The 26,171-nt window shown below is 45.5% G+C and overlaps 1 protein-coding gene across 5 annotated transcripts in view; it reads left to right on the forward strand.

Moving 5' to 3' along the window:
- Nucleotides 1–26,171, forward strand: part of ARMC9 (armadillo repeat containing 9) — a 181,235-nt gene that overhangs the window by 71,659 nt on the left and 83,405 nt on the right. For all 5 annotated transcript variants that reach the window (XM_025405229.1, XM_025405233.1, XM_025405232.1 and 2 more), the window contains 5 exons: nucleotides 1,106–1,229; nucleotides 5,408–5,547; nucleotides 7,144–7,220; nucleotides 10,805–10,879; nucleotides 22,069–22,159. In XM_025405229.1, the coding sequence (XP_025261014.1) occupies nucleotides 1,106–1,229; nucleotides 5,408–5,547; nucleotides 7,144–7,220; nucleotides 10,805–10,879; nucleotides 22,069–22,159 (507 nt within the window). The remainder of the gene's footprint in view (nucleotides 1–1,105; nucleotides 1,230–5,407; nucleotides 5,548–7,143; nucleotides 7,221–10,804; nucleotides 10,880–22,068; nucleotides 22,160–26,171) is intronic.

The raw sequence follows: 26,171 nt of genomic DNA on the forward strand, positions 1-26,171 counted from the left end.
TGACCGTTCTGGGCTTATTACAGGGTCCCAGGTATGGCATCTTGCTTCTTCTCCAGGCCTTGCACAGAGAGTGTGGACGGAAGCATTCCTTGGCTGCCTCTGTTGTGAAGACTTAAGGGCTCATAACACACACATCTACCCCTCTTTTCTCCTTGTAGATCTGACTGTTGGGTTCAGGATTTCATGGAAAAAAAGGACAGTGCTCCCCACAAGAACACAGCAATGAATTATGTTTAGCTCTCAAGAAGAGTGGTTTTTCTAGTCATCAGATATTTCATTGAATAAAACCAACTTTTGGAAGAAATATCTTTTAATAAATTTTTGGAGGGTTTTGTGTTTTTGTTTTTGTTTTTGTTTTTGTTTTTGTTTTGAGACAGAGTCTCACTCTGTCACCCAGGCTGGAGTACAGTGGCATGATCTCAGCTCACTGTAGCCTCAACTGCCCGGGCTCAAGCAATGTTCCTCCCGCCTCAGCCCCCCAGTTAGCGGGGTGAACAGGTGTGCATCATCATACCTGGCTAATTTCCCTTAGTTTCTGTGGAGACGAAGTTATGCCCTATTGTCCAGGCTGGTCTCCAATGCCTCGGCTCAGACAATCCACCTGCCTCAGCCTCCAAAAGTGCTAGGATTACAGGCGTAGCCACCTTGCACAACCAGTACGTTTTTGTTTGTTTGTTTGTTTGTTTTGAGATGGAATCTGGCTCGCTCTGTCATTCAGGCTGGAGTGCAGTAGTGCAATCTCGGCTCACTGCAACCTGCCTCCCAGGGTCAAGCAATTCTCCTGCTTCAGCCTCCCGAGTAGCTGGGTTTACAGGCATCTGCCACCACGCCCAGCTAATTTTTGTATTTTTAGTAGAGACAGGGTTTCACCATGTTGGCCAGGCTGGTCTCGATCTCCTCAGGTGATCTGCCTGCCTCAGCCTCCCAAACTGCTGGGATTATAGGTGTGAGCCACTGCACCCTGCTCAGTAAGTTTTTTAGAACATAAAATTACCCAAACTCTACTGTGTTATATGCAAAGTAAGTTTTCATGGAAAGTGGTTTTGTAGCATACCAGATAAATTATTTCTGTCTTTCACCTGTTTGCTCTCTGGTGTATCATCAGGTCGCCTCTACCTTGCCCAGAACACAAAGGTGCTGCGGATGCTGGAGGGAAGACTGAAGGAGGAGGACAAGGACATCATCACCAGGGAGAATGTTCTTGGGGCCCTGCAGAAGTTCAGCCTCAGGTAATGATTGGTCAGTAGGTCATGGCATCTCCTGTGAGATCAGATTGAGTTAAAATTCCCATGGCAACCCAGGAGGTAGATGGTATTTTTCCACTACACTTTGGAGAGGTTGGATGACTCTCTAAGACAGAACTAGAAAGCTTATCTCTAATCCTCTAAACTATCCTGCTTGAGGCTGCTGGAGATGGAGGAAGACATTTTCAAAGCACCATTGGATTTTCCTAATAGACATTATCAAGTGCCAGCCATGCAGGATTGTGTCTCGGGGCATGTGCAGGGCTTAGAGACAGATACATGTATCAGACCTGATAGAGCCTCAGCCCTCAAGTTACTTCCAGTCCCCTATGGGAGCCGCACACATGAATGCACATCCCAGCAGAGTGTCAGAGGCAGTCCTGTGGAAGTCAGGGTTAGGGCCTCCTGACCTTGTCCAGGATCCCAGCAGCCCACCCCATGGGCTCAGCCTAGACCGTCATGACTTGGAGCTGATGGGGCTGGGCTAATTTCTATATTTTTAGTACAGATGGGTTGTTTTTTTTTTTTTTTTTGAGACGGAGTCTCGCTCTGTCACCCAGGCTGGAGTGCAGTGGCCGGATCTCAGCTCACTGCAAGCTCCGCCTCCCGGGTTCACGCCATTCTCCTGCCTCAGCCTCCCGAGTAGCTGGGACTGCAGGCGTCCGCCACCTCGCCCGGCTAGTTTTTTGTATTTTTTAGTAGAGACGGGGTTTCACCGTGTTAACCAGGATGGTCTCGATCTCCTGACCTCGTGATCCGCCCGTCTCGGCCTCCCAAAGTGCTGGGATTACAGGCTTGAGCCACCACGCCCGGCCAAGATGGGGTTTCATCATGTTGGCCAATCTGGTCTTGAACTCCTGACCTCAGGTGATCCGCCCACCTCAGCCTCCCAAAGTGCTAGAATTAACAGGCGTGAGTCACCGCACCTGGCCCCATAGTCGTCAGTTAACGGCTTTGTTGAGATGTGTTTACACACCATAATATTCCCCCATATTAAACATACAATTGAAGGATTTTTAGTGTATTTACAGAGTGGTGCAGTCATCACCACAATCCAGGTTTAGGACATTTCCATCACCACAAGAAGAAACCTCATACCCATTTATAGTCACTCCTCATTCCTACCCGCAGGCCCTGGTAGCCACGAATCTGCTTTCTGTCGATTGACTTGTACTGGACGTTTCATATAAATGGAATCATGTAGTGTGTGCTCTTTTGTGACTGGCTTCTCTTACTTAGCATCGCGTTTGCAAGGTTCATCTATGTAGCAGCATATGTCAGGGCCTCATTCCTTTTGTGGCTGAATATGATACTCCATTATGGCTATACCACATTGTTTGTTTGTTTGTTTTGGAGACAGAGTCTCACTCTGTCGCCCAGACTGGAGTGCAGTGGCGCAATCTCGGCTCAGTGCAACCTCCACCTCCTGGGTTCAAGCAATTCTCCTACCTCAGCCTCCTGGGTAGCTGGGATTACAGGCGCGCACCACCACACCTGGCTAATTTTTGTATTTTTAGTAGAGATGGGGTTTCACCAAGTTGGTCAGCCTGGTCTCGAACTCCTAACCTCGTGATCCACCCTCCTCGGCCTCCCAAAGTGCTGGGATTACAGGCGTGAGCCTCTGTGCCCGGCCCACACCAGTTTGTTTGTCCTTCAGTTGATCGGCATTTGGGTTGTTTGCATTTTTGGCCAATATGCATAATGCTGCTGTGAACATTTCAGCACAAGTCTTCATGTGGACATATGTTTCCTTTTCTCATGGATTGGCATCTGGGAGAGTAATTGCTGGGACATATGGTAATTTTTTCAGAGTTTTTATTCTCTCATGATCACCTGAAGTTCTCTTTGACTTTCTTGAGAACTCTAGTCCCTGGAGTCTTCAACTTTTTTCTGTCGGTCCTCTTCTGAACACACTTTCTTCCCATCAAATGTGGTTAACATTCGACTGACTCACAAGTAACCAGAAGCCTGCAAAGTGAAATGGTCTAAGCATATGTGTGTTTAGTGGAGGAAGGAATAGGCATTTGTATCTACTATTTGCCAACTCCCTGCTAATGAAAATTCTTTGTTCTAACTATATGAATTGAAAAGAACTGTAAGTGATCTGCAGTGTCATTACTTCCTCAGAGCATACAAACACTTCATTTCTGTTTGTTTATAGAGAGAACTTTGCTCAGTGTTGACCATTTTGGGGAAGTTTTTAGAAATTCAATAACTATAGTTAAGTAACAGATATAAGATATGGTGAAAAAAATACTTCCTTCTGGTAATGCAAATACTTACTGCCTGTTTATCTTTTCCTCCAAATGATAATTTAAGCTTTTTTGTTCTGTAAATGTGCTTAACCTTTTTGCAGTTTTCCCGAGTCTCTGCAATAAATGGAGAAGATAGCTAGTTACCAAGAGAGTGCAGTCTTCACCGTATTCTAATAAGCCACCCTGATTGGGTCAGTGTAGTGTTTAAGAATAGGATGAACAAATAAACTGGCTCCGCTGTTCTGTCCTGAGCAGTGGTTTCGCCAAAATCTGCTCATCAGGAGATGTGCAGATCTGGCTTCTCTGTGGCATGTCAGTTTTCTACTAATCCAGATGGCATCTCATAATGATACCACACTTAGTCTCAGCAATTCTTAAGGCTAACCTGATGATATTCACCATCACACATTTTGATGGGGTATTGAATTTTGTAGGATTCTACACCTGGACTTTGGGTGGAAAATCATTACTTATAATTTGCACTTACCAGGTCATTAAACTACACTTACTCTATAGAAATGTGAATCAAAATGATGCTAAGCTAGGCTTTTGCTCCTCCTTTTTTTCTTTATTTTCATGCAGCCCAGAGTGCCTAGACCTGGATTACAGAGAGTTTAGGTGAAAATCTATTCGTCAGCTGGTGCAGTGGCTTATGCCTGTAATCCTAGCACTTTGGGAGGTTGAGGTGGGTGGATCAGCTGAGCTCGGGAGTTCGAGACCAGCCTGGCCAACATGGAGAAACCCCATCTCTACTAAAAATACAAAATTAGCCGGGTGTGGTGGTGCATGCCTGTAATCCCAGCTACTTGGCAGGCTGAGGTAGGAGAATCGCTTGAACCCAGGAGGCGGAGGTTGCAGTGAGCCTAGATTGTGCCATTGCACTCCAGCCTGGGCAACAAGAGCAAAACTCCATCACAAAAAAAAGAAAAAACCTATTTGTCAAAGAAGTATTTCTATGGTCCTGTTTCCTGAGTTAAGTAAACCAAAAGCTACTAATGAATATTTATTAGATATTTGAAGTAATGCTCTGCTAATTTTAAATATTGAAAAGGAGACTTTCAAAGTAGGAGACCTCCTTACCGCCTTATCTTTATTTAAACCCTTAATAAATATCCCTGAAATGTAAAGAACTTTTGTTATTTCTTTTTTTTTTTTTTTTTTTTTTTTGAGACGGAGTCTCGCGCTGTGTCACCCAGGCTGGAGTGCAGTGGCGCGATCTCGGCTCACTGCAAGCTCCGCCTCCCAGGTTCAGGCCATTCTCCTGCCTCAGCCTCCGAGTAGCTGGGACTACAGGCGCCCGCCACCACGCCCGGCTAGTTTTTTGTATTTTTAGTAGAGACGGGGTTTCACCATGTTAGCCAGGATGGTCTCGATCTCCTGACCTCGTGATCCGCCCGCCTCGGCCTCCCAAAGTGCTGGGATTACAGGCTTGAGCCACCGCGCCCGGCAAACTTTTGTTATTTCAATTGTATGAGTTTAACAGAAATATTCCTCACAGTCTGTGTCTTCAGTAAGTTTGTCTTTTCTGATATACATTCACATTACTGTTTCCTCTTTTTTGTTTTTTGAGACAGAGTCTTGCTCCATTGCCCAAGCTGGAGTACAGTGGTGCGATCTCAGATCACTACAACCTCTGCCTCCTGGGTTCAAGCAATTCTCATGCCTCCCTAGTAGCTGGGATTACAGGCGCCGCCACCATGCCTGGCTAATTTTTACATTTTTAGTAGAGACGGGGTTTCACCATGTTAGCCAGGCTTGTCTCCAACTCCTGACCTCAGGTGATCCGTCCGCCTTGGCCTCCCAAAGTGCTGGGATCACAGGCATGAGCCACTGCACCCAGCCTACTGTTTCCTCTTATATGAAACGTTTCTTGGCAGTTTTTATTTACAGTAGGCTGTTTCTTTCCAGGCGCCCCCTGCAGACAGCGATGATTCAAGACGGCCTCATCTTCTGGCTGGTTGATGCTCTGAAGGACCCCGACTGCCTGTCTGACTACACGCTGGAGTACTCGGTGGCTTTGCTTATGAACCTCTGTCTCCGCAGCACAGGTCTCAGCCCCCCAACCCTCATTCCATTGCAAGAAAGGGAAGAGATCTTGACCTTTGAAGCTGAGTTTCTAGTGAGCATGATGTGGTTTGCTTTTAGTCTCGTAGAAAACTAAAAACAGAAAAAAGAGTAGAAAGCATTTCCAACTAGGTATCAAGCTGTTGAATCCCTGAAGACAAAATCCCTTCTCACCCTGGAAAAAATGTCTTGTATCTATGTAGTGCCCACATTAAGAGGAGACTAAGTTCATTTACATTTTTCTTTATTGCATTGTTCAAAGGTAGGCAATTAAGAATATGATCCGCTTTTCTGAAGACAAAGAAGTGTGTTCCCAAGATCCTATAGGATTAAGCTGGCCGCAGTAGCAGTGACACTAAACCACACTTCCTGCCGTGAATCACACGCTTTTCCCTGCCCCAGCCCTGGAGGTGGAGGTTCTCCTGTGGGCATAAGTCATTTATATACTTGATCAGTCATTTATATACTTGATCACTGAAGGCAGTGATTTTAGCTTTTCCAGGTACAGGTACTATCTCATTTCAGTTGTTACCTGGGATGAAAGAAGCTTCTTTAGAAGAGATGCCAAGTCTAGGCTTTGGCTTTCCTCAGCCTGAGCATCCAGTGTTTGGAGAGAAAGGGCCCCTGGATAAATAGCTGACTCAGGAGTACTTGTTGGAAGCGTCTTCACCTCCGTATACTTTGTAGACTGAACCACGTAACTGTGTGTTGTTGACTGAGTAAATGACTATTATTTCAGTCATTTTAAAGAATAGCATGTGCAAAAAGTCCTAGCTTTTTTTCTTTTTTTTTTTTTTTTGAGATGAAGACACGCTCCGTCGCCTAGGCTAGAGGCAGTGGTGTGATCTTGGCTCACTGCAACCTCTGCCTCCCAGGTTCAAGTGATTCTCCTGCCTCAGCCTCCTGAGTAGCTGGGATTACAGGTGCCCACTACCACGCCCGGCTAATTTTTGTATTTTTAGTAGAGAGGGGGTTTCACCATGTTGGTAAGGCTGATCTTGAACTCCTGACTTCAAGTGATCCACCTGCCTCGCCCTCCCAAAGTGCTGGGATTACAGGCATGAACCACCACACCCAGCCAGAAGTCCTAACTTCTAATACGTTGATCAGACTAGAATTAGCTTTTCTTCATCATCACCACCTTATTTGCGGTGATTTTTATGATGACGTTTATAGCTACTAAAATGCCTGTATGGTCTTCGTGATGCTGGTATCCGTGCGTGGGAGGGAGAACATTGCTCTATAATGTATTGTGCTTTCACTGTAATGACTCGCTCTGTGCTCTGACCAGAGTAATAGCCACCATTTGGGGTGGTTTACTGAGCACTGAGGTTGTATGCTACGCTGAGTCCTTTACATACATTAGTTTATTTAATTTTGCATCACTCTTTGAGGTAGGTATGAATAGTAATCTCTGTTGTAAAGGGGAGGAAACTGAGGCCCAGACTGGTTATGTGACTCACCCGAGGTCATACAGCTCATGAGCAGAGGAGCCAAGATTTGTCCCCAAGTCCACGTGACCCAAAATTCTGCTTCTGGGTTTAGACATGTCATGTTTAGCTTTGGTTTGTTTCCCATAGGGAAGAACATGTGTGCCAAGGTGGCAGGCCTCGTGCTCAAAGTCCTTTCGGATCTTCTTGGCCATGAAAACCATGAGGTACTCATTCAGCACTACTGGCCCTGGGCTTAGGGGAGGCTGCATTGGGGACCCAATACCTGTGACCCCACAGGCCCACAGCTGGCCCAGGATGGTTGTTGTATTTGAAAACTGTACATGTTCTCCCTCCTCCGGGGATTTTCATAAGCAGCTGGAAATCTTTTATAATTTTTAGAATTTTGGAAGTCAGAAGCAGGATGTTGTTCTTTCTGTCCCCGTCTGCTTGGCCCACTGGCCTGTGCCGGGCCCCTCTGGCATTGCTTTTTCTCATCATCTAGCCCCCAACATTCCTCCCTCACATGCCACTCCCTTGGTATGTTTAATGTATCTCTGTGGATGTGGATGGAGCCTTAAAGGAGATATGATACTGTGTACATGTGTATTGAATTTACAGAAATAGATTACCCTCTAGGTCTCATTCTGTTGATGGCTTTTCCCCTGTGTTTTTAGGACCTTTCTATGTGGCTTTACATATGTCTAGTTCATTAAGTGTCACTACTGCAAAATAGCCCCTTGTTTGCACCCCTGCCATTCTACTTATCCAGCCTGTACACTTTGGGTGCCTCCCACTCTCTGTTGCCACAGCAGTCCTCAGTGGACATGGCCGCACCTGCCCTTCGGGAGCCTGTGCCAGAGCTTCCAGGGATGCGTAGACACTCATCACTGCTGGCTGCCAGCATACGTCAGTTTCAGGTCACTGAGTCCTGCCAAATCGTCCTCCAGAATGGCTATACTAGCGTTTGCTCTCACCAGCGTCCCCCCAACACCTAGTGTTCTTTTCTAAGTTTTCAACCTATGGGCCTCAAGCTCTTTTTAAATAAAGTAGAGGTGTGGGTAAACAAATTAACAAAAACAAATAATCAAATATGATTGTTCTCTCACTTGCCTTCTACAAATGCCATTGCAGAAACCATGGCCAAGCTTCAACAAAAATCTGACCACTTTAGACAGATGAGACCCAGGGGTATATCTGAGCAGGATACGATTGAGTACCACTTGGTTTCCACACATCTGTTCCCAATTATTTCTTTCTTTCTTTTTTTTTTTTTTTTTTGAGACAGAGTCTCACTCTGTCATCCAGGCTGGAGTGCAGTGGTGTGATCTTGGCTCACTGCAGCCTCCGCTTCCCAGATTCAAGCGATTCTCCTGCCTCAGCCTCCCAAGTAACTGGGATTACAGGTGCCCGCCACCACGCCTGGCTAATTTTTTGTATTTTTAGTAGAGATAGAGTTTCACCATGTTGGCCAGGCTGGTCTTGAACTCCTGACCTGGTGATTCACCCACCTCGGCCTCCCAAAGTACTGGGATTAAAGCGTGAGCCACCACACCCGGCCCGTCTGTTCCCAATTCAAGCAGACAGCTCCCACTCTGGTCATTCCATTCACATTTTACAATAGCCCTATTCACTGATTGGGGTGACTTCTTTAGCTAGTGGATGTTTGGTGGCTTTGTGACATTCACTTTATATTTTAAAACTAGTGAGCTCTTAACTACTTCTGGGCCTGAGTGAACTCTGTTCCTCACTTTATTCAACTCAGGCAGGTGAAACCAGTGGGAAACATATTCTTCCATCTCATAATAAAGGTTGGTTTTCAAGTACTGGAACCAATATGTCTGCTCTGAAAACTTAATAAACCAAAGGATTCTAATCATATCATTACTTGTTACGAATGCATTGGCTTTGAAAATGAGTTGGATAGGCCGGGCGTGGTGGCTTACGCCTGTAATCCCAGCAATTTTGGGAGACCGAGGCGGGAGGATCACTTGAAGTCAGGAGTTCAAGACCAGCCTGACCAACATGGTGAAACCCCATCTTTACTGAAAATACAAAAATTTGCCAGGCATGGTGGCATGTGCCTGTAATCCCAGCTACTCAGGAGGCTGAGGCATGAGAATCACTTGAACCTGGGGGATGGAGGTTGTAGTGAGCTGAGATTGTGCCATTGCACTCCAGCATGGATGATAGAGTGAGACTCTGTCTCAAAAAAAAAAAAAAAGTAAGAAAAAGAAAATGAGCTTAAAAAACGGCATATATATATCTGTGTGTATGTATATGTGTGTGTATATATATTTTAGAGCCAAGAAATGTGTTTGCTACACTGTAGTAGTCATGATCTTGAAAGACAAAACCGAAATAAAGAAAAAGATGCACATAATTGACTATATGAACATTACATTTTTTGATTGGAAAAAGATGCCATAATCAAAGTCAAAAGTTGAATGAAACCCCGAGGAAAAGTTGTATCACATGTGATGAAAGTTTAATGTTTCTAATAGATGAAGAGCTGGTATAAATTGGTAAGTAAAAGTCAAGCAATCCAGTCAAAAAAAAGGATAAAGGATATGACTAGACAGTTCACAGAATCGTGCTGCCCCCGAAATGTGAAAAGATGTTCAATCATGCTAGTTCAATCGGGAACTGAAAATAAAAACTGTGGGATGCCTTTTTTTACCCATCAGCTTGGCAAGCGTTGAAAGTGCTAATCAAGTCCAGTGCTGAGGGAGGGCAGTGGGAAAGAAAGGAGCCCTCCTCCATTGCTGCGGCGGGCAAAGCGTACAGCCTGCTGGAAAGAGAACTTGCTTATCAGCACCTGCCATGCTCTACACCCAGTGTGTGCAAGTAAAACGTGGGTCCTGTCCTCAAAAAGCTCAGAATAGAGGGGACATAGTATGAATTTAAAAGGATACTGCCTCCAGTGCTGTAGTGGAGGGAGGTACAAGAAGTGGAAGTGAGCACCCTGTCTAGGGGCACGGAGGCAGGAGTGGACTCAGGAGAGCCTTCCCAGGAGACATGTCTGGGCTGAGTTTTCAAGGTTCATTGTATGTGTGAAGATCATTCCTGGCAAGGTGAACTGCCAGAACCTGGCTGAGACATGGAACAGCCTGGTGGGGGGCATCCCTTAGGTAGTATGGACACTTTGTGGTGGCAGGGAGGGAGAAGCAGAGGGGATGAGATAAAGGCCATGCCTTGAAGATCCTGTGTGCCACACCAAGGAGTTCCGCCTTTCCTACTGGGCTTTATGGAAGATTTCTGAGACGGAGAGAGGGATGATTTGGCCCATACTGTAGAATGTTGGGAGTGATCTGATAGTTACATTAAAGGGTGAATATTGAGGGTAGAGAGACTGGTTTGGAGATCTGATGTAGCCTAGGTCATGGGCAATGATGTCTGAACAAGGAGAGTAGCAGTGGATATGGAAAAAAGGGATTCCTATCAAAGAGGCTTGAAGACTGAGCATTGGAGACTGAACAACAACCACAAAAAATCAACGATGACTCCAGAGTTTCTAGCCTGAGTGATCAGGAGGTTAAAGGTAACTTTAATTAAGCAATGAAATGCAGCAGGAGTAAGCTTTGGGAGGGAGTGACGAATTTGGTTTTAGACTCAGTGGTAGCTGTCACTTGGACATGCAGATGGAGATGTCTGTCACTTGGGAACATACATCCTGAAGCACAGGAGAGCTGCGAGGACGGGAACACCCACTCTCCCCATTTGCCAGATTGTTCTGAGGTGTGGTGTTTGATATAGAGTTGTGCAGTATTTGAAAACTTGCAAATAACTGGTTTTTTTCCTCCCCTTAAAGATACAGCCATATGTGAATGGAGCTTTGTACAGCATCCTTTCTGTTCCATCCATCCGTGAGGAAGCAAGAGCAATGGTAAGAAAGCGTGCCTGAGAAACACATGAGCTTCCTTCAGTGCCACAGTTACAGTTCAGAGCTTTTAGAGCAAGACCTCCTCGATTGGGCTCCATAGAAGGGCTCAGATCCTTTACAAACTCCTTGAAATTGTAGGCGAAATGTATATTTGCCATTTCCCGGGGATAGAGTCTGTAGCTTTTATCAGATCCTCAAGGGGATCCCTAACTCCTAAATGGTTAAAAACTAAAGTGTTAAAAAGTTCCCAGCAGGCTGACTTTTGCAAAGTTACAGACACTCTGATGGCAACCAAATGGAAAAGATTCTAAAACTGTCTAGGACTTGGTTTGGTTGGTAAATAATAAACTCAGTATTTAACGTGTATGTTAACACTTGTATGTGAAGTAAAAAACAAACCTCAGGTGATTAGTATCTTATTTTGAAAGGACAAATGGTTCTAGATCTAATCAGCAAAACAGCTAGAGTTTTGTCCTTTTTCTTTCCACCATGTGAAATCAGGTTAACAGTGTATTAAATGCTGTGACAAAAGGAAATATATTTCCCCCTCAAAACACAGGCAGAATTCTCATTGGGACCTATAAAACATTCTTCTAATTGGTTTTGCTTACTTAGAGGAATTGCTAAATCTTCTCGTTGATCATTTAAAATTACATCAAGAGTTACACCAGAGATGAAACTGATTTAAGAACCATTCTATGTGATCACACTAAACAATGGACCTTAATTGCCTCCTGCTTTTAAATGTCACTACAGAACAGGGGGAAATAAACTTGCTGAAATTCTGCATTATGGTCATTTCAGTGAAAGAAAGGGATTGCCAACCAAGGCAAAGAAGAGGAAAAAACATGTAGGCTGAAGAGAAAGAATGGAGGTAACATTCCAAGTGTGAAATGCAGCATGGAGGAAAGACACCAGGGCAAAGGGATGGAGGGGGCGGGAAGTGAAGCCGAGGACAGGGGCCATGTGAGGAAGAGTCACAGTTGCAGCTTGTGAGAGAAGGACTGCCCTTAGAGATCCCAGAGCAGGGAGAAAAAAGGCGGAAGAGAGGGACAGAGCTTCGGAGACCTATGTGACAACATTAGGTCTGACAGATACCCAATAGGAGTTGCAGAAGGAGAGCAATGTGAGCAAATGGGGCGGAAAAATGATTGGATAAATAATGAAGACACATGGTGAAAAATATAAACGTAACAGTAAGGTGTCTAGGAAACCCCTAAATGTTTGGAAAATAAACAGCACACTGGTATTATCTATTACTGCATAACAATTTACCCCAAAGCTTAGTGGCTTAAACAAATTTTTTGTTTTTGTTTTTGAGACAGAGTCTGGCTCTGTCACCCAGACTGGAGTACAGTGGCACAATCTTGACTCACTGCAACCTCTGCCTCCTGGGTTCAAGCGATTCTCCTGCCTCAGCCTCCCAAGCATCTGGGACTACAGGCATGCACCACCACACCCAGCTGATTTTTGTATTTTTAGTAGAGATGGGGTTTCACCATCTTGGCCAGGCTGGTCTCAAGCTCCTGACCTCGAGTGATCCGCCTGCCTTAGCCTCCCAAAGTGCTGAGATTACAGACATGAGCCACTGTGCCCAGCCGATTTTTGTTTTCGTTTTTGAGACAGAGTCTTGCTCTTTTGCCCAGGCTGGAGTACAGTGGCCTGATCACAGTGCACTGCAGCCTCCATCTCCCAGGCTCAAACCATCTCCTGCCTCAGCTTATCCAGTAGCTGGGACTATAGGTGTGTGCCACCACAGCTAGCTGATTTTTTTTTAAGAGACGGGGTCTTGCCATGTTGCCCAGGCTGGTCTCAAACTACCAGGCTCACGTGATCTTCCCATCTTGGCCTCCATGCAGGGATTACATGCATGAGCCACTGAGCCTGGCCCTTGAATTTTTAAATTACAGTCATGCACCACGTAACGACATTTTGGTCAACAAAAGACTGCATATATGATAATGGTCCAATAAGATTATAATACTGTATTTTTACTGTATCTTACCTATGTTTAGAGATGCTTAGATACACAAATACCACCTTGTTACAGTTGCCTACAGTATTCAACACAGTCACGTGCTGAACAGGTTTGTACCCTAGGATCTTATTGGCTATGCCATATAGCCTAGGTGTGTAGTAGGCTATACCATCTGGGTTTGCCACTTACTCTATGATATTTATGCAATAATGACATCGTCTCACAACACATTTCTCGGAACATATCCCTGTCACTAAGCTACCAATGACTGTTTCTCTGGGTCAAACATTCAAGATAGCAGAGTAGTCCTAACTAAGAGTTGCTCAGTTTACAGTTGAGACTTCAGCCTCTGCTCTCAAGCTCACTCACATGGCTGTCAGCAGGAGGCCTCAGTTTTCTTCTGGCTGTTGACTGGGGACCTCCTTTGCTTCCCCCTTGGAGCTCTCCATAAGACTTCTCTTGACATGGCAGTTGGCTTCCCCTAGAATGAGTGATTTGAGAGAGAAAGTAAGCAAGACAGAAGCCCTAGTGTCTTTTAGAAAAACCTACTCTCAGAAATGAGATACCACCGCATTTATTTTCTTGGTTACACCGACCCACCCTGGTACTCTGTGGAGGGGATTGAACAAGGGTGTGACTTCCAGGAGGTGGAATCACTAGGGCTACCTTGGGGCTGGCTGCCACATACTCCTAAGTAACTGTGGGTCAAAGAAAAAAGCACAAGAGAAGTGAGGGGCTATTATTCTTTTGAAAAATACTACAAATATTTTCTCAATTTTAGTTTGTCTTTTTAAATTGTGGTAGTTGGCCAGAAGCAGTGGCTCATGCCTGTAATCCCAGCACTTTTGGAAGCCAAGGTGGGCAGATCACGAGGTCAGGAGTTTGAGACCAGCCTGGCCAACTTGGTGAAACCCTGTCTCTACTAAAAATGCAAAAATTAGCTGGTTGTGGTGACGGGCACCTGTAATTCCAGCTACTCAGGAGACTGAGGCAGGAAAATTACGTGAACCCAGGAGGCAGAGGTTGCAGTGAGCCAAGATCATGCCATTGCACTTCAGCCTGGGTGACAGAGCAAGACTCTGTCTCAAAAACTCAAAAAAAAAAAAATTATGTTGGTTTTGGTCAAACATGAGCTTTAATGATAGCCAAATCTGTTAATATTTTCCTTTATGTCTTCTGACGTGGGTTTCTAGATAGGATGTGAGTTTTTGATTTTGAAAAGGAAATGTGGATTACTTACATAAAGATGCAAGTAGATGACGGGGCATGGTGGCTCATGCCTGTAATCCCAGCACTTTGGGAGGCCGAGATAGGCAGATCACCTGAGGTCGGGAGTTCGAGACCAGCCTGGCCAATATGGAGAAACCCTGTCTCTACTAAAAATACCATAATTAGCTGGGCATAGTGGTGGACACCTGTAATCCCAGCTACTCAGGAGGCTGAGGCAGGAGAATCCAGCCGAGATCATGCCACTGCACTCCAGCCTGGGCAACAGAGTGAGATTCCGTCTCAAAAAAAAAAAAAAATTATGGTGGTTTTGGTCAAACATTAGCTTTAATGATAGCCAAATATGTTAATATTTTCCTTAATGGCTTCTACATAGATTTCTAGATAGGTTGTGAGTTTTTGACTTTGAAAAGGAAATGTGGATTACTTACGTAAAGATGTAAGTAGATGACAGGACATGGTGGCTCCTGCCTGTAATCCTAGCACTTTGGGAGGCTGAGGTGGGCGGATCACCTGAGGTCAGGAGTTCGAGACCAGCCTGGCCAACGTGGAGAAACCCTGTCTCTACTAAAAATACAAAAATTAGCCAGGCGTGGTGGTGGACACCTGTAATCTCAGCTACTCAGGAGGCTGAGGCAGGAGAATCGCTTGAACCCGGAAGGCAGAGGTTGTAGTGAGCCGAGATCATGCTACTGGACTCCACCCTGGGCAACAGAGTGAGACTCCGTCTCAAAAAAAAAGATGTAAGTAGAATAAGCTTCCCCCTGGCATTTAACAGAGATTAAAGATATAAGCCAGGGAGGAACCCCCTTTTAGCCTGAGAAGAGGAAGCTTTTAACACATCACCTAGGCAGTTGCCTACTTAATTATTTGTAAGAGTGACCTCTAAGGGATGATCATGCCCACAATAAGGGAAATCCTGAGATTTCCCTCCTTTCACGTTTATCCTTGAGGAAGTTTTTAGATTGATAAAAGCATTATATTCTCTTTGCATGTAGGTCTCACATGGGTGCATTTGTTTGGCAGAGTCTAGGTTGTGTGCCTGCACCCTAGCTGCAAGGGAGGCTAGAAATGCTGAATAATGAAGGAAATAAGACAACAAGGAAAACATTTCCCACAATCCCTCCACCTTGACATCTGCTCATGCACGGTGCTAGGGAAGTGGAGGCAGAATTGATGTCCTCAGCCCTGCTGGTATTTAGTTTTTATTTCTTTATTTCTTTGAGATGGAGTCTCGCTCTGTCGCCCAGGCTGGAGCGCAGTGGCGCGATCTCAGCTCACTGCAACCTCTGCCTCCCAAGTTCAAGTGATTCTCCTGCCTTAGCCTCCTGAGTAGCTGGAATTACAGGTGCCCACCACCATGCCCGGCTAATGTTTATATTTTTAGTAGAGACAGGGTTTCACCATGTTGGCCAGGCTGGTCTCAAACTTCTGACCTCAGGTGATCCACCCGCCTTGGCCTCCCAAAGTGCTGGGATTACAGGCATGAGCCACCATGCCCGGTGCCTGCTGGTATTTGTATGTGTGTCAGCACAGTCCTTCTGGAAAGCAGTTTGGCAGTTACGTGAAAAATCACTAAAGGATCTATCTTTTGGACTCGTTCATTTTCTTCTGGTTGTTGATGCACAGAAGAAGAGCTCTATGCATGACAATGCTCATTTCAACATTTTTATAAGAGCAAAAAGCTGGAAGCAACATAAATATCTAGTAATACAGGAATTGCTAATAAAATTATGATTCTTTTGCTCAAAATATTAATAGCTATTGAAGATGATAATTACAAAAAGCAGTATGAAGCAGTATGGAAAATTTTATTTTACTGTATAATGAGGGATAAAAGCAGAATATCTCATTGTAAGCATGTATGTGCTCATGGAAAATGACACAATATACATAAAAATTACATTAGTACCAAATCCTATTATAGTAGTCTTACAAGAATACCTAAAGGGAAAAAGGAGAACAAAATAAATGAGTCCCCTGAGGCCCATTTGAATTTTAAGAGCCTGCCAAGGCCTGGAGCTGGAGAACAGATCACATAAGTGGAGCTGCCCTAATACCCACTCCACAGGCCTCCTACGGCTAGGGCTGGAGTCATAGTCAGCCATGGGCCTCTGCCCTGGAGACCCCAACAAACATCCTGCCCAGGGCTGGAGCCGACCAGAGGCTCTGCGGGTTATAAAGGCTCCCAGAATCTGGGAGAGCCGGGGAGCTGGGCTTAGAAGCCACTCAGCCCAGAGGAATGCCCAAGCACACCATGGGGCTGCTCTGCTCCAGCAACCCTGGGGCCCACAGCGCAGGCCCATGATGCCAGAAACTGCCTCTGCTCTCCCCAGAGGCTGTGTGCTGCTGCTTCCCACCCAACAGAATGATGTGTATTCCCCACGTGCCTCATCCTTCGCATTGCCCACTTCTGAATCAAAGTCATGTGCTTGGCAGAATCTAAGTGGTGTGCCTGCACCCTAGCTGCAAAGGAGGCTTGAAATGTGAGTATTCTGTCTGTTGCCTTGGGAAACTAACAGTGTAGAGAACCTGATTATAAGGCATTTGTCAGCCACAGGTGTCACAGTTGTCCATTACAGGTGGTCAGCCTAGTCACTGTATTTCGTGATGCTCACTAGGTATGGGCTTGGCTTGGCTTGTCTTGGCTTTGCTTTGCTTTTCCTTCCTTTCAACGGGGTCTCACTGTGTCACCAGGCTGGTCTCGAACTCCTGGGCTCAAGTGATTCTCCTGCCTCAGCCTCCCAAAGTGCTGAAATTACAGACATGAGCCACCACGCCTGACCTAAGTATGGGCCTTTCCGAATTAATGTAGGAATTTTTCATATTCTTGTCCCCATAATTCTACTTCTGAAGCTCCACACAAGACATGAGCAAAGATGTATGTATCAGAATGTTCATTCCAGCTTCATTGATCATAGTGGAAGACAGGAAACAATGACAAGACCTAACATGAGGGAGTGACCAAGAAAAGAGGCCGGAAGGTGGAGTGGTTGAGAGTGGGTACTCCTGAGCCTGAGCCAGAGCCTGGCTTTGAATCATGTTCTGCCACTTCCTAGTTGGAAGCTCTCAGTGTGATCGTTTTTCCATCTGTAAGATGAGGATTGTTGCAGTACTAAACTCATAGAATTGTAAGCATTAAAGGAGCTTATAGTATAAAGTATTTAGAATAGTGCCTAGCACTCAGTAAGCACTGAGAGATGTTAGCTGCTATTATTATTATAGCTATGAAAATGTGGTTTATAAGGTTTTTATCAAACATGAAAATAATCATAAAGTTAAATAAACAACATAATATCAATATGTTCTGAGTTATGTAAAACTGCACATAAAAGGAAGGAAATACTTCAGAATGTGCCCAATTATCTCTGGGTGGGGGCCTGTGAGTAATTTTTATTCTTTCTTGTATGTTGTTTGCAAGTTTTCTATACAGAACTTGTATCACTTTCATAACTAGAGGAAAATATTTATATCTACCTGAAATAGATATTTGAATTTCTCAAGGGAAAATTTCCCTTGAAGACCTTTAGTGATAGAGGATTAGACTGTGAAGCTGGAACGATAGAATGCGCTAGAGTTCAGTTGAGTAAAAGTAGAAGTGAGTTCGAAGTTAGTTGTTCTATGTAGTGTTGAGTGTGTGTTGTCAGCCTCTGGAAGAGATGCTTTCTCTCATTTAATCCCTCAAAGGTGCCCTGAAGGAGGGATTGTATTGGTGCCCCTTTTGCTGCTGACAACATCAAGGCTTAAAGGTGAAATCCTCTGCCCGGGGCCACACGGCCAGCGAGGGGCTGCTAACCACGGTTTGACTCCAGAGCCCTCTGCACCTGTGCCGCAGTGTCACTCCAGGCTTGGGACTTTCACCTAGTCAGACGTCTGCACATGACAAATTGTTTTCTTAAACACTATACACACAAATGCAGGCTTCTGTAGGATTATCTTTATGGCGGTCTTTAATCATAGCTAGCTGCCAGGAACAGGAGTTCCTTATTTACTTTTTGCATACTGCTTGTGTTACCATTTTTACGCATCTGGATGATTCACTAGGACTTTTTGTTATCCTTCGGTCTACCTGGGTGTTGTTACTTGACCTAAATTATCTGAAATGAGAAGTTATTACTTTTAGGATGAGATGCGGTTGTTTTATGACTTCTTTCTATAACTTAGATTAAATATTACCTAATGTATGTGATTTTTTAAAAATATGTGATATTTTGACTGGGCATACAACTCACACCTGTAATCTCACCACTTTAGGAGGCTGAGGTAGGAAGACTGCTTGAGCCCAGGAGTTCAAGACCAGCCTGGGTGACATGGTGAAACCCCATCTCCACAAAAAATGCAAAAATTAGCCAGGTGTGGTGGCGCGTGCCTGTAGTCCCAGCTACTTGGGAGGCTGAGGCAGGAGAATCAATTGAGTGCAGGAGGTTGAGGCAGCAGTGAGCTGTGATCGCATCACTACGCTCTAGCCTGGACAACAGAGTAAAACCCTGTCTCCAAAAAAAAAAAAAAGATATTTCTCACTGGAGAATTTGCTATTAAGAAAGCTTCAGACCAGGTGCAGTGGCCCATGCCTATAATCCCAGCACTTTCGGAGGCTGAGGCATGTGGATCACTTGAAGTCACTAGTTGAACCAGTCTTGAAGACCAGACTGGCCACCATGGAGAAACCCCATCTCTACTAAAAATACAAAAATTAGCTAGGCATGGTGGTGCACACCTGTAATCCCAGCTACTTGGGAGGCTGAGGCACAGGAATTACTTGAACCTGGGAGGCGGAGGTTGCAGTGAGCTGTGATTGTGGCACTGCACTCCAACCTGGGTAACATAGTGAGACTCTGTCTCTAAAACAAAAAAAAAATCTTCAATTCTTCATTACAGAGTTCCCCCCCACCACCCCCACAAGTGATAACTATGCTAGAGATACATGAAAGAGAGTAAATAAGAATGAAAAGGTCTGGTTGGGCATAGTGGCTCATGCCTGTAATCCCAGCACTTTGAGAGGCCAAGACAGGAGGATCACTTGAGGGCAGGAGTTTTGAGACCAACCTGGGCATTCCTTGTCTTACCAATAATTTTTTAAAAATTAGCCAGGCGTGGTGGTGCACACCTGTAATCCCAGCTACTTGGGAGACTGAAGCACAAGAATTACTTGAACCTGGGAGGCGGAGATTGCAGTGAGCTGAGATTGTGGCACTGCACTCCAGCCGGGGTAACATAGTGAGACTCTGTCTCTAAAAACAAGACAGCTTCAATTCTTCATTACAGAGGAGCTCCCCGCCACGGCCTCCAAGTAATAACTACGCTAGAGATACATGAAAGAGAGTAAATGAGAATAAAAAGGTCTGGTTGGGCATGGTGGCTCATGCCTGTAATCCCAGCACTTTGAGAGTTCAAGGCGGGAGGATCACTTGAGGCCAGGAGTTTTGAGATCAGCCTGGGCATTCTCTGTCTTACCGATAATTTTTTAAAAATTAGCCAGGCATGGTGGTGCACACCTGTAGTCCCAGCTACTCCAGAAGCCGAGGTGGGAGGATCGCTTGAGCCAGGGAGGTTGAGGCTATGAGTTGTCATCACACCACTACACTCCAGCCTGGGCAACAAAGTGAGATCCTGTCTGTCTCAAAAACAAACAAACAAACAAAGATCTTTAAATATATAACCAAATAATGAGCAGATAATCTTGCAGAAGTAACGTCTGGTAAGAAAAGATAGACCCTGAGTGAATGATTGGCCTCGCTCCACTGGTAAAAATGCTCAGACATTGACGTTCCTGAGATAGCCAGTGGCGCTTCTGATCTTTGCCACTTTAAGGGCTTATCGCCAGGCATGGTGGCTCACACCTGTAATCCAGCACTTTGGGAGGCCAAGGTGGGCAGATCACCTGAGGTCAGGAGTTCGAGACCAGCCTGGCCAATATGGCGAGACCCCCGTCTCTACTAAAAACACAAAAATTAACCAGGCATGGTGGTACATGCTTGTAGTCCCAGCTACTTGGGAGGCTAAGTCAGGAGAGTCACTTGAACCCTGGAGTTGGAGGTTGCTGTGACCCGAGATCATGTCACTGCCCTCCAGCCTGGGTAGTAGAGCAAGACTCCATCTCAAAAAATAAATAAATAAGTAAAAATGCTTACAAGGGGCTTATCACACTGCTTTTGCTTGATTACTGTCTCCTTCCTGTGGCCCTGATATTGAGTGGGGGATGGAGAAGAGGGGAGAGACACATTTGTAAGATATACAGTTCAGCTCTTCCAGCAGTGCAGGGCCAAGGCAGTCATTGGTTGGTAACTGTCTCTCTGGTACGACAAGCCTGGCCAGATGTCCAAATGGTCCTACAGGAGCCTGGGCACTGCTGGTCCCTCAGCTCACGGACAGCTTTCCAGAGTTCTTCCTTCCAGACTGTCCCCTCCGCCTCTGTGAGCTTACCCATCTCTGCCTCCCAGCTCAGTGTGACTGTTCCCTAAGGTTCTATCCTCACCCTCTGCTCTTCTCTCACTGCCATCACTGGGGAACCTTGTTTCTTCCCTTTGCTTCAGCTCCCAGATCTCTCTCCTGAGCCACGAACCTCTACTGGACACAGCAAGCACAATCTTGACTATTTATCAGGCATCCACTCATTGGACTAGAGGCTATTTCTTCAGGTGTAATTTACAAACAGTGAAAAGCACAGGCCTTACATGGGGGAGTTTAGCGCATCTTGACAAATGTGTATATCTGCATACCAACACCCAGTTATATACTTTGTCTTTTAAAAATTTCAAGTCAACTCAAATTGTTATCCTCATTTTTATAGTCGAAGAAACAGGCTAGATGAAGTTAAGTGATTTGAGTGAGGTCACACATTAAATTCATGAGGGAACTAATTGCAATTACAATACTGATTTAACTTTTCTAGAAGGTAATGCTCTGCTTTGGATGACAAGAACTCAGCAAGTTCAAAGCTGCACTTGGCATTTCTTTGATTCAGTTAGAGCTATTGATTCCAAACTGGCCTACATAAAAGGGAACTTATTGACTCATGTAACTGAAAAGTCCAGGAAAATATTCAGGCACAGTTTGATCAGGAGCTCACATGCCACTAGGTCCATTTCTCTGGCAGTACTTCTGGACTCCACTTCCTCTGTTTTGAGGTCATTACTAGAAGCACTTTCCCCTCACAGCGGTTAGAGGCCTCATAAGCTCAAGCTGTACAGACTCGTTCAAATCCTGCCAGGGAAGAGGAGGGAGAGGAATTAGACAATGTGCTTAAGTCAATATCTCATCCCTACTTTTCCCTGGAATTCTTTTAGCTAGTATTGAGAATTCTGGTGTCAGGGTATTATTATAAACAATGTACAGTGTAGTGACTTTATAATTCTTTTAATAGAAAAAGAATGAAATCTGTTTAAAGAGAGGTTCTATTTGTTCATTTACTTCTCTAAGCATATGGTTTCACTTCTCAATGATCATATTTGGCCCTAAAATCCAGAAGACAGTTTATAAATTTAGGGAAAACATAGGAAAAAACCGAGCCCCAGACCAACATATTGCCAAAACTTAAGGCAATATTGTATAGTAAAATTTTACAATAGATTTTTTGTTTTTTGTTTTTTGTTTTTTGTTTTTGGTAAATGTGTTATAATTCAGCCAGAGAGTCAATAAGAAGAAAATTATTTCACTGTGAATTATAAAAAGGACAAAAAGAATGTTTAATATAAGCCAAGGATTTTTCCTTCTGCCCTTGTGGGACCAGTTGGACACCTGGCCAGGTTTGTCTTGCCAAAGAGGTAGTTACCAACCAATGACTGCCTTGGCCCTGCCCTGCTGGGAGAGCTGAATTTTTGTATCTATCTCATAAAGATAGCTCTCTCCTCTTCTCCATCCCCCACCCAAGATATCCTTTTCCTCTCCCCAAAATACTACTTTTTGGATTAGATGAGATGACCTCATTGAAACGTAGTTTCCCCCCAAACACTGAAATGTTAACTGTTACTCTCGCCAATACTTCTAGGGAATGGAAGACATCCTACGCTGCTTCATCAAAGAAGGCAATGCTGAAATGATCCGCCAGATAGAATTCATCATCAAGCAGCTTAATTCCGGTCAGTTTGATGCAAGAATCTTTGATCTGTCTTTTGCATTGTTCACATTTGCCAGAAAGACACATGGCATTTCATTCAAGAGGCCTTTAGGAGGCCGGGCACGGTGGCTCATGCTTGTAATCCCAGTACTTTGGGAAGCCGAGGTGGGCGGATCATGAGGTCAGGAGTTCGAGACCAGCCTGGCCAACATGGTGAAACCCCGTCTCTACTAAAAATACAAAAATTAGGGCCGGGCGCGGTGGCTCAAGCCTGTAATCCCAGCACTTTGGGAGGCCGAGACGGGCGGATCACGAGGTCAGGAGATCGAGACCATCCTGGCTAACACGGTGAAACCCCGTCTCTACTAAAAAAAATACAAAAAACTAGCCGGGCGAGGTGGCGGGCACCTGTAGTCCCAGCTACTCGGGAGGCTGAGGCAGGAGAATGGCGTAAACCCAGGAGGCGGAGCTCGCAGTGAGCTGAGATCCGGCCACTGCACTCCAGCCTGGGCCACAGAGCGAGACTCCGTCTCAAAAAAAAAAAAAATTAGCCAGGTGTGGTGACTTGGCCTGTAGTCCCAGCTACTCAGGAGGCTGAAACAGGAGAATTGCTTGAACCCAGGAGGCAGAAGTTACAGTGAGTTGAGATTGCACCACTGCACTCCAGCCTGGGTGACAGAGCGAGACTCCATCTCAAAAAAAAAAAAAAAAAAAAGGCCTTTAGGGAGGTGGGGAGACCCAAGTGAACCCATAGACAAAAGTTCAGCCAGGTAGGCCAGGCGCGGTGGCTCACACCTGTAATCCCAGCACTTTGAGAGGCCGAGGCAGGAAGATCATCTGAGGCCAGGAATTCAAGACCAGCCTTACCAATGTGGTGAAACCCCATCTTTACTAAAAATACAAAATTAGCCGGGCGTGGTGGCGCATGCCTGTAGTCCCAGCTACTCAGGAGGCTGAGGCAGGAGAATCGCTCAAACCTGGGAGGTGGAGGTTGTAGTGAGCCAAGATCGCGCCATTGCACTCCAGCCTGGGCAACAGAGCGAAACTCCATCTCAAAAAAAAAAAAAAAAAAAGGTTCAGCCAGGTAGTCAAGGCCAGATTGTCCAAAGATTAACAATCTCTTATCATACTCTAGGCATATAGTCAACAAAAAAAAACTTAAAAGCAATTACAGAAACCCTTCCCTAACCTTGTAAGTTCTCTTTATGTGGCCTCTCCCTTTCCCCTCCTAAATCCTGACTCACTATTAAGGTGGCTTCCCCAGGGTCCAGGGGTTCAATAATGAAAGCAAATGCTACTGTAGGAAACTTCCATCATTTTCCCACTTTTATTCATTCACTCCGGAAACACTGATGCTGCCAACTGCAGTGTGGAAGGAGGCAATGTGATCCTCTTTCTATCCAGTCTCCTCCATTACCATAACAACCCACATCCCATAGTCAGCAGAAGAGAGGAAGGCCAGGAAGCCTGGGATGGGGCAGAGGTCGTGGGGAAAGTTATTTGGCTCTTTCTGCGGACTCCTGACATCGTTCTCCTGCCAGAGGTGCCAAGCACTGCTGGAATCCAGGGCCAGGTTTGTCACCGAGTCTCTCTCCATGCCCTTCCCTGACACCCATCAGTCCACATCACTGCAAGTCACATGCATGAATCCCTTCCGCACGTGAGCAGAAAGTGAAGAGTGAGTCTCGAGTCAGCTGCTCGGCCAAGGCCAGAAGCCCCCAGGTGGCCTTTGTTCTAGCTCGGGGTTCGGTCTGGCTGTACAGGGCGGTCACCGGGGGGGATGTTTAAATCTTTTAAGACAGTACCCCACATAAATTAAATCAGAACCTCTCAGGGAGGGGATTTCAAGCTCCCAGTGGGGGTCCCATGTGCAGCCAAGGCAGAGCATCACTGCCTGGGTCGCAGAAACGAGGATGTCCAAGGGGCTCCCAATGAAAAGGAGGCAGCTGAGGAGAGCAGCCAGGGAGCTTTGAAACCTTTGTCCTTTTAAGGCTGGGTGCGCATTTGCATTGAATATCTCTGCTTTGGGTTTTATGGAACAGCTATAATTCATCCCAAATTCAGGTGGGCAAAAATTAGAACTTTATTTTCTGCAGTAACTTTATTTCTGACTCTCAACCCTCATTCTGGCATATTGAAAAAGAATAAAATAAAACCTGAACCTCAGTCCTGCCTGAGGTTGCTCTCCCGCCTTGTCTGGGTAGGCCACAGGGTAGGGGCGGAGAATTGTTGCACATCCGTGCCATAGTCGTCAGCTGTGCCCAGCCCTCCCAGGCCAGGAGTTCTCTGCATTCAGGCTGAGAATCTTCTTCAAGGCCACCTGTGTGTTTTAGTCCACTGAGATACATCTGTCTCCTTGTCTTCCCTCCTTCCTGGCAGCCAAGAAGCAGGAGGTAGGCCCCTTTTACTCTCTGACCCAAGAAGCATCATTTTTCTCTTTCATAAGCCTGGCCCTTGGACCAGTCTGCTAGAGTGGGATAAGGGGACAGTTTACACTTTTGTAAGGGATGTCTCTGGAAGAAATTGTCTTGGGCAGAGCTAAAGCTTTATAACCCTGGGTGTTCTGGAAGGCTTGGGAAATACCTATTTAGTTCAGTAAGTTATTGTTTAAATAAAGAGGGCCTAAAGTATTTCTCTTTCTATCTCAAGCACCTCAGTTATTCTGTATCCATAGGACAGCAGCAGGAGCCAGCCACTTTGAAACAAAATTTGATAGTGATTAAGCATTCAGGTGGAAGACCAGACACACAACTACCTCGCGACATCCATCACCAGCATCAAATCAAAGTGAAACCCAGGAGGAGAGCCTCCAGCCTGTCTTCATCCTCAAGTGGAAATCAATAGCAGAGTGCAAATTGTTGCTAGTGTACCAGTTCTTAAGATGTGTGAAATGGCATTGCCGCCATCTTTATTTAGAGTATTGGTTTCCTTGTTCTATTTTAATAAACTTGAAAACATCTCTGTGGGTTTTCACACGTCCAAGTCCAATCTCAGTCTTCTAGCACAATTTTTCCAGTAAAGTTTTAAGGTCTTCAAGTATTAAAATTCAAGTATATTTTAGTGACCTAACCCCACAGGTGGGGAAGGACTATTCTGGCAAAGCCTAAAGGAAAATTCCAGCTGGTGACATTGACAACGCAGGGTGAGCTGCCAACAGCAACAGCAGGGAGATTTGTCCCCAGGCTTGGGCCTGGACCACAATGCCAGCCCTCAGTGAGGGGAACCAGCGCCAGAGAGAAAACAGAGGCACCAGCCATGTCACTGGGCAGGAGCAAGGCAGAGCCCCCGGGAAAGGAATGATGCCATTCTAGCCCCATGCGCGTTAGTTATCAGAGTGTGGGCACCTCGTGGAGTGTGCACCAACTCAGGGAACAGGATGGGAGACAGTCGTCCCAGAGAGGTGCTGAGGTCTATAAGGCACTTCACTTCTCAGGACAGGATTATTCTGGGTAGTGGAATGAGTCTGAGCCAGCAGGCCAAGAGGTTATGGGGTCAGGAGAAGGGGAGGTGGGCAGGGGGAGGCAGAGAAAGAGAAGCGTGGCTGGGCTATCTGTGGCCTTACAAAATAGCCAAGAGTCTTAAAAAAGGCATTTCTGTTTTTGAAAATGAGCGGTTTATAACTGATGAGTACAGCAGCACTTCCTGAAAGTGGAATGGCGTATGCTGTTCATGAATAGGGAAGTTAGTCATTAAACTTCAGCAGAAAGCAGAGTGGCATCACGTCTTCATGCCTGGAAAGTCACTTTCTAGACTAAATGGCATTCCACAACAATGCTATGACCCGTGGGGCCTGCAAGCCTCAGTGAGCAGGGGCACATTTTGGTGTCCCGCTGGCCTCGGTCCAGTGAAGTCAGTGGAGTCCTTCCCTTTAGAATGAGCGCTAGGTTGAGAACATGGGTTTCTACATTTTCCTTCCTGGGAATGGTTTGATGTTTGATCAAATGTGGGTGCATCCTGCCTGCCACCTTTACAAGCTGGGTGCTCTCCTCAAGTATGGCCTTTGGTTCCTTCTTTTCTCCTACTTCCCATTTGAC

This window comes from Theropithecus gelada, chromosome 12 (assembly GCF_003255815.1).
Source record: "Theropithecus gelada isolate Dixy chromosome 12, Tgel_1.0, whole genome shotgun sequence".
NCBI classification, from domain to species: domain Eukaryota; kingdom Metazoa; phylum Chordata; class Mammalia; order Primates; family Cercopithecidae; genus Theropithecus; species Theropithecus gelada.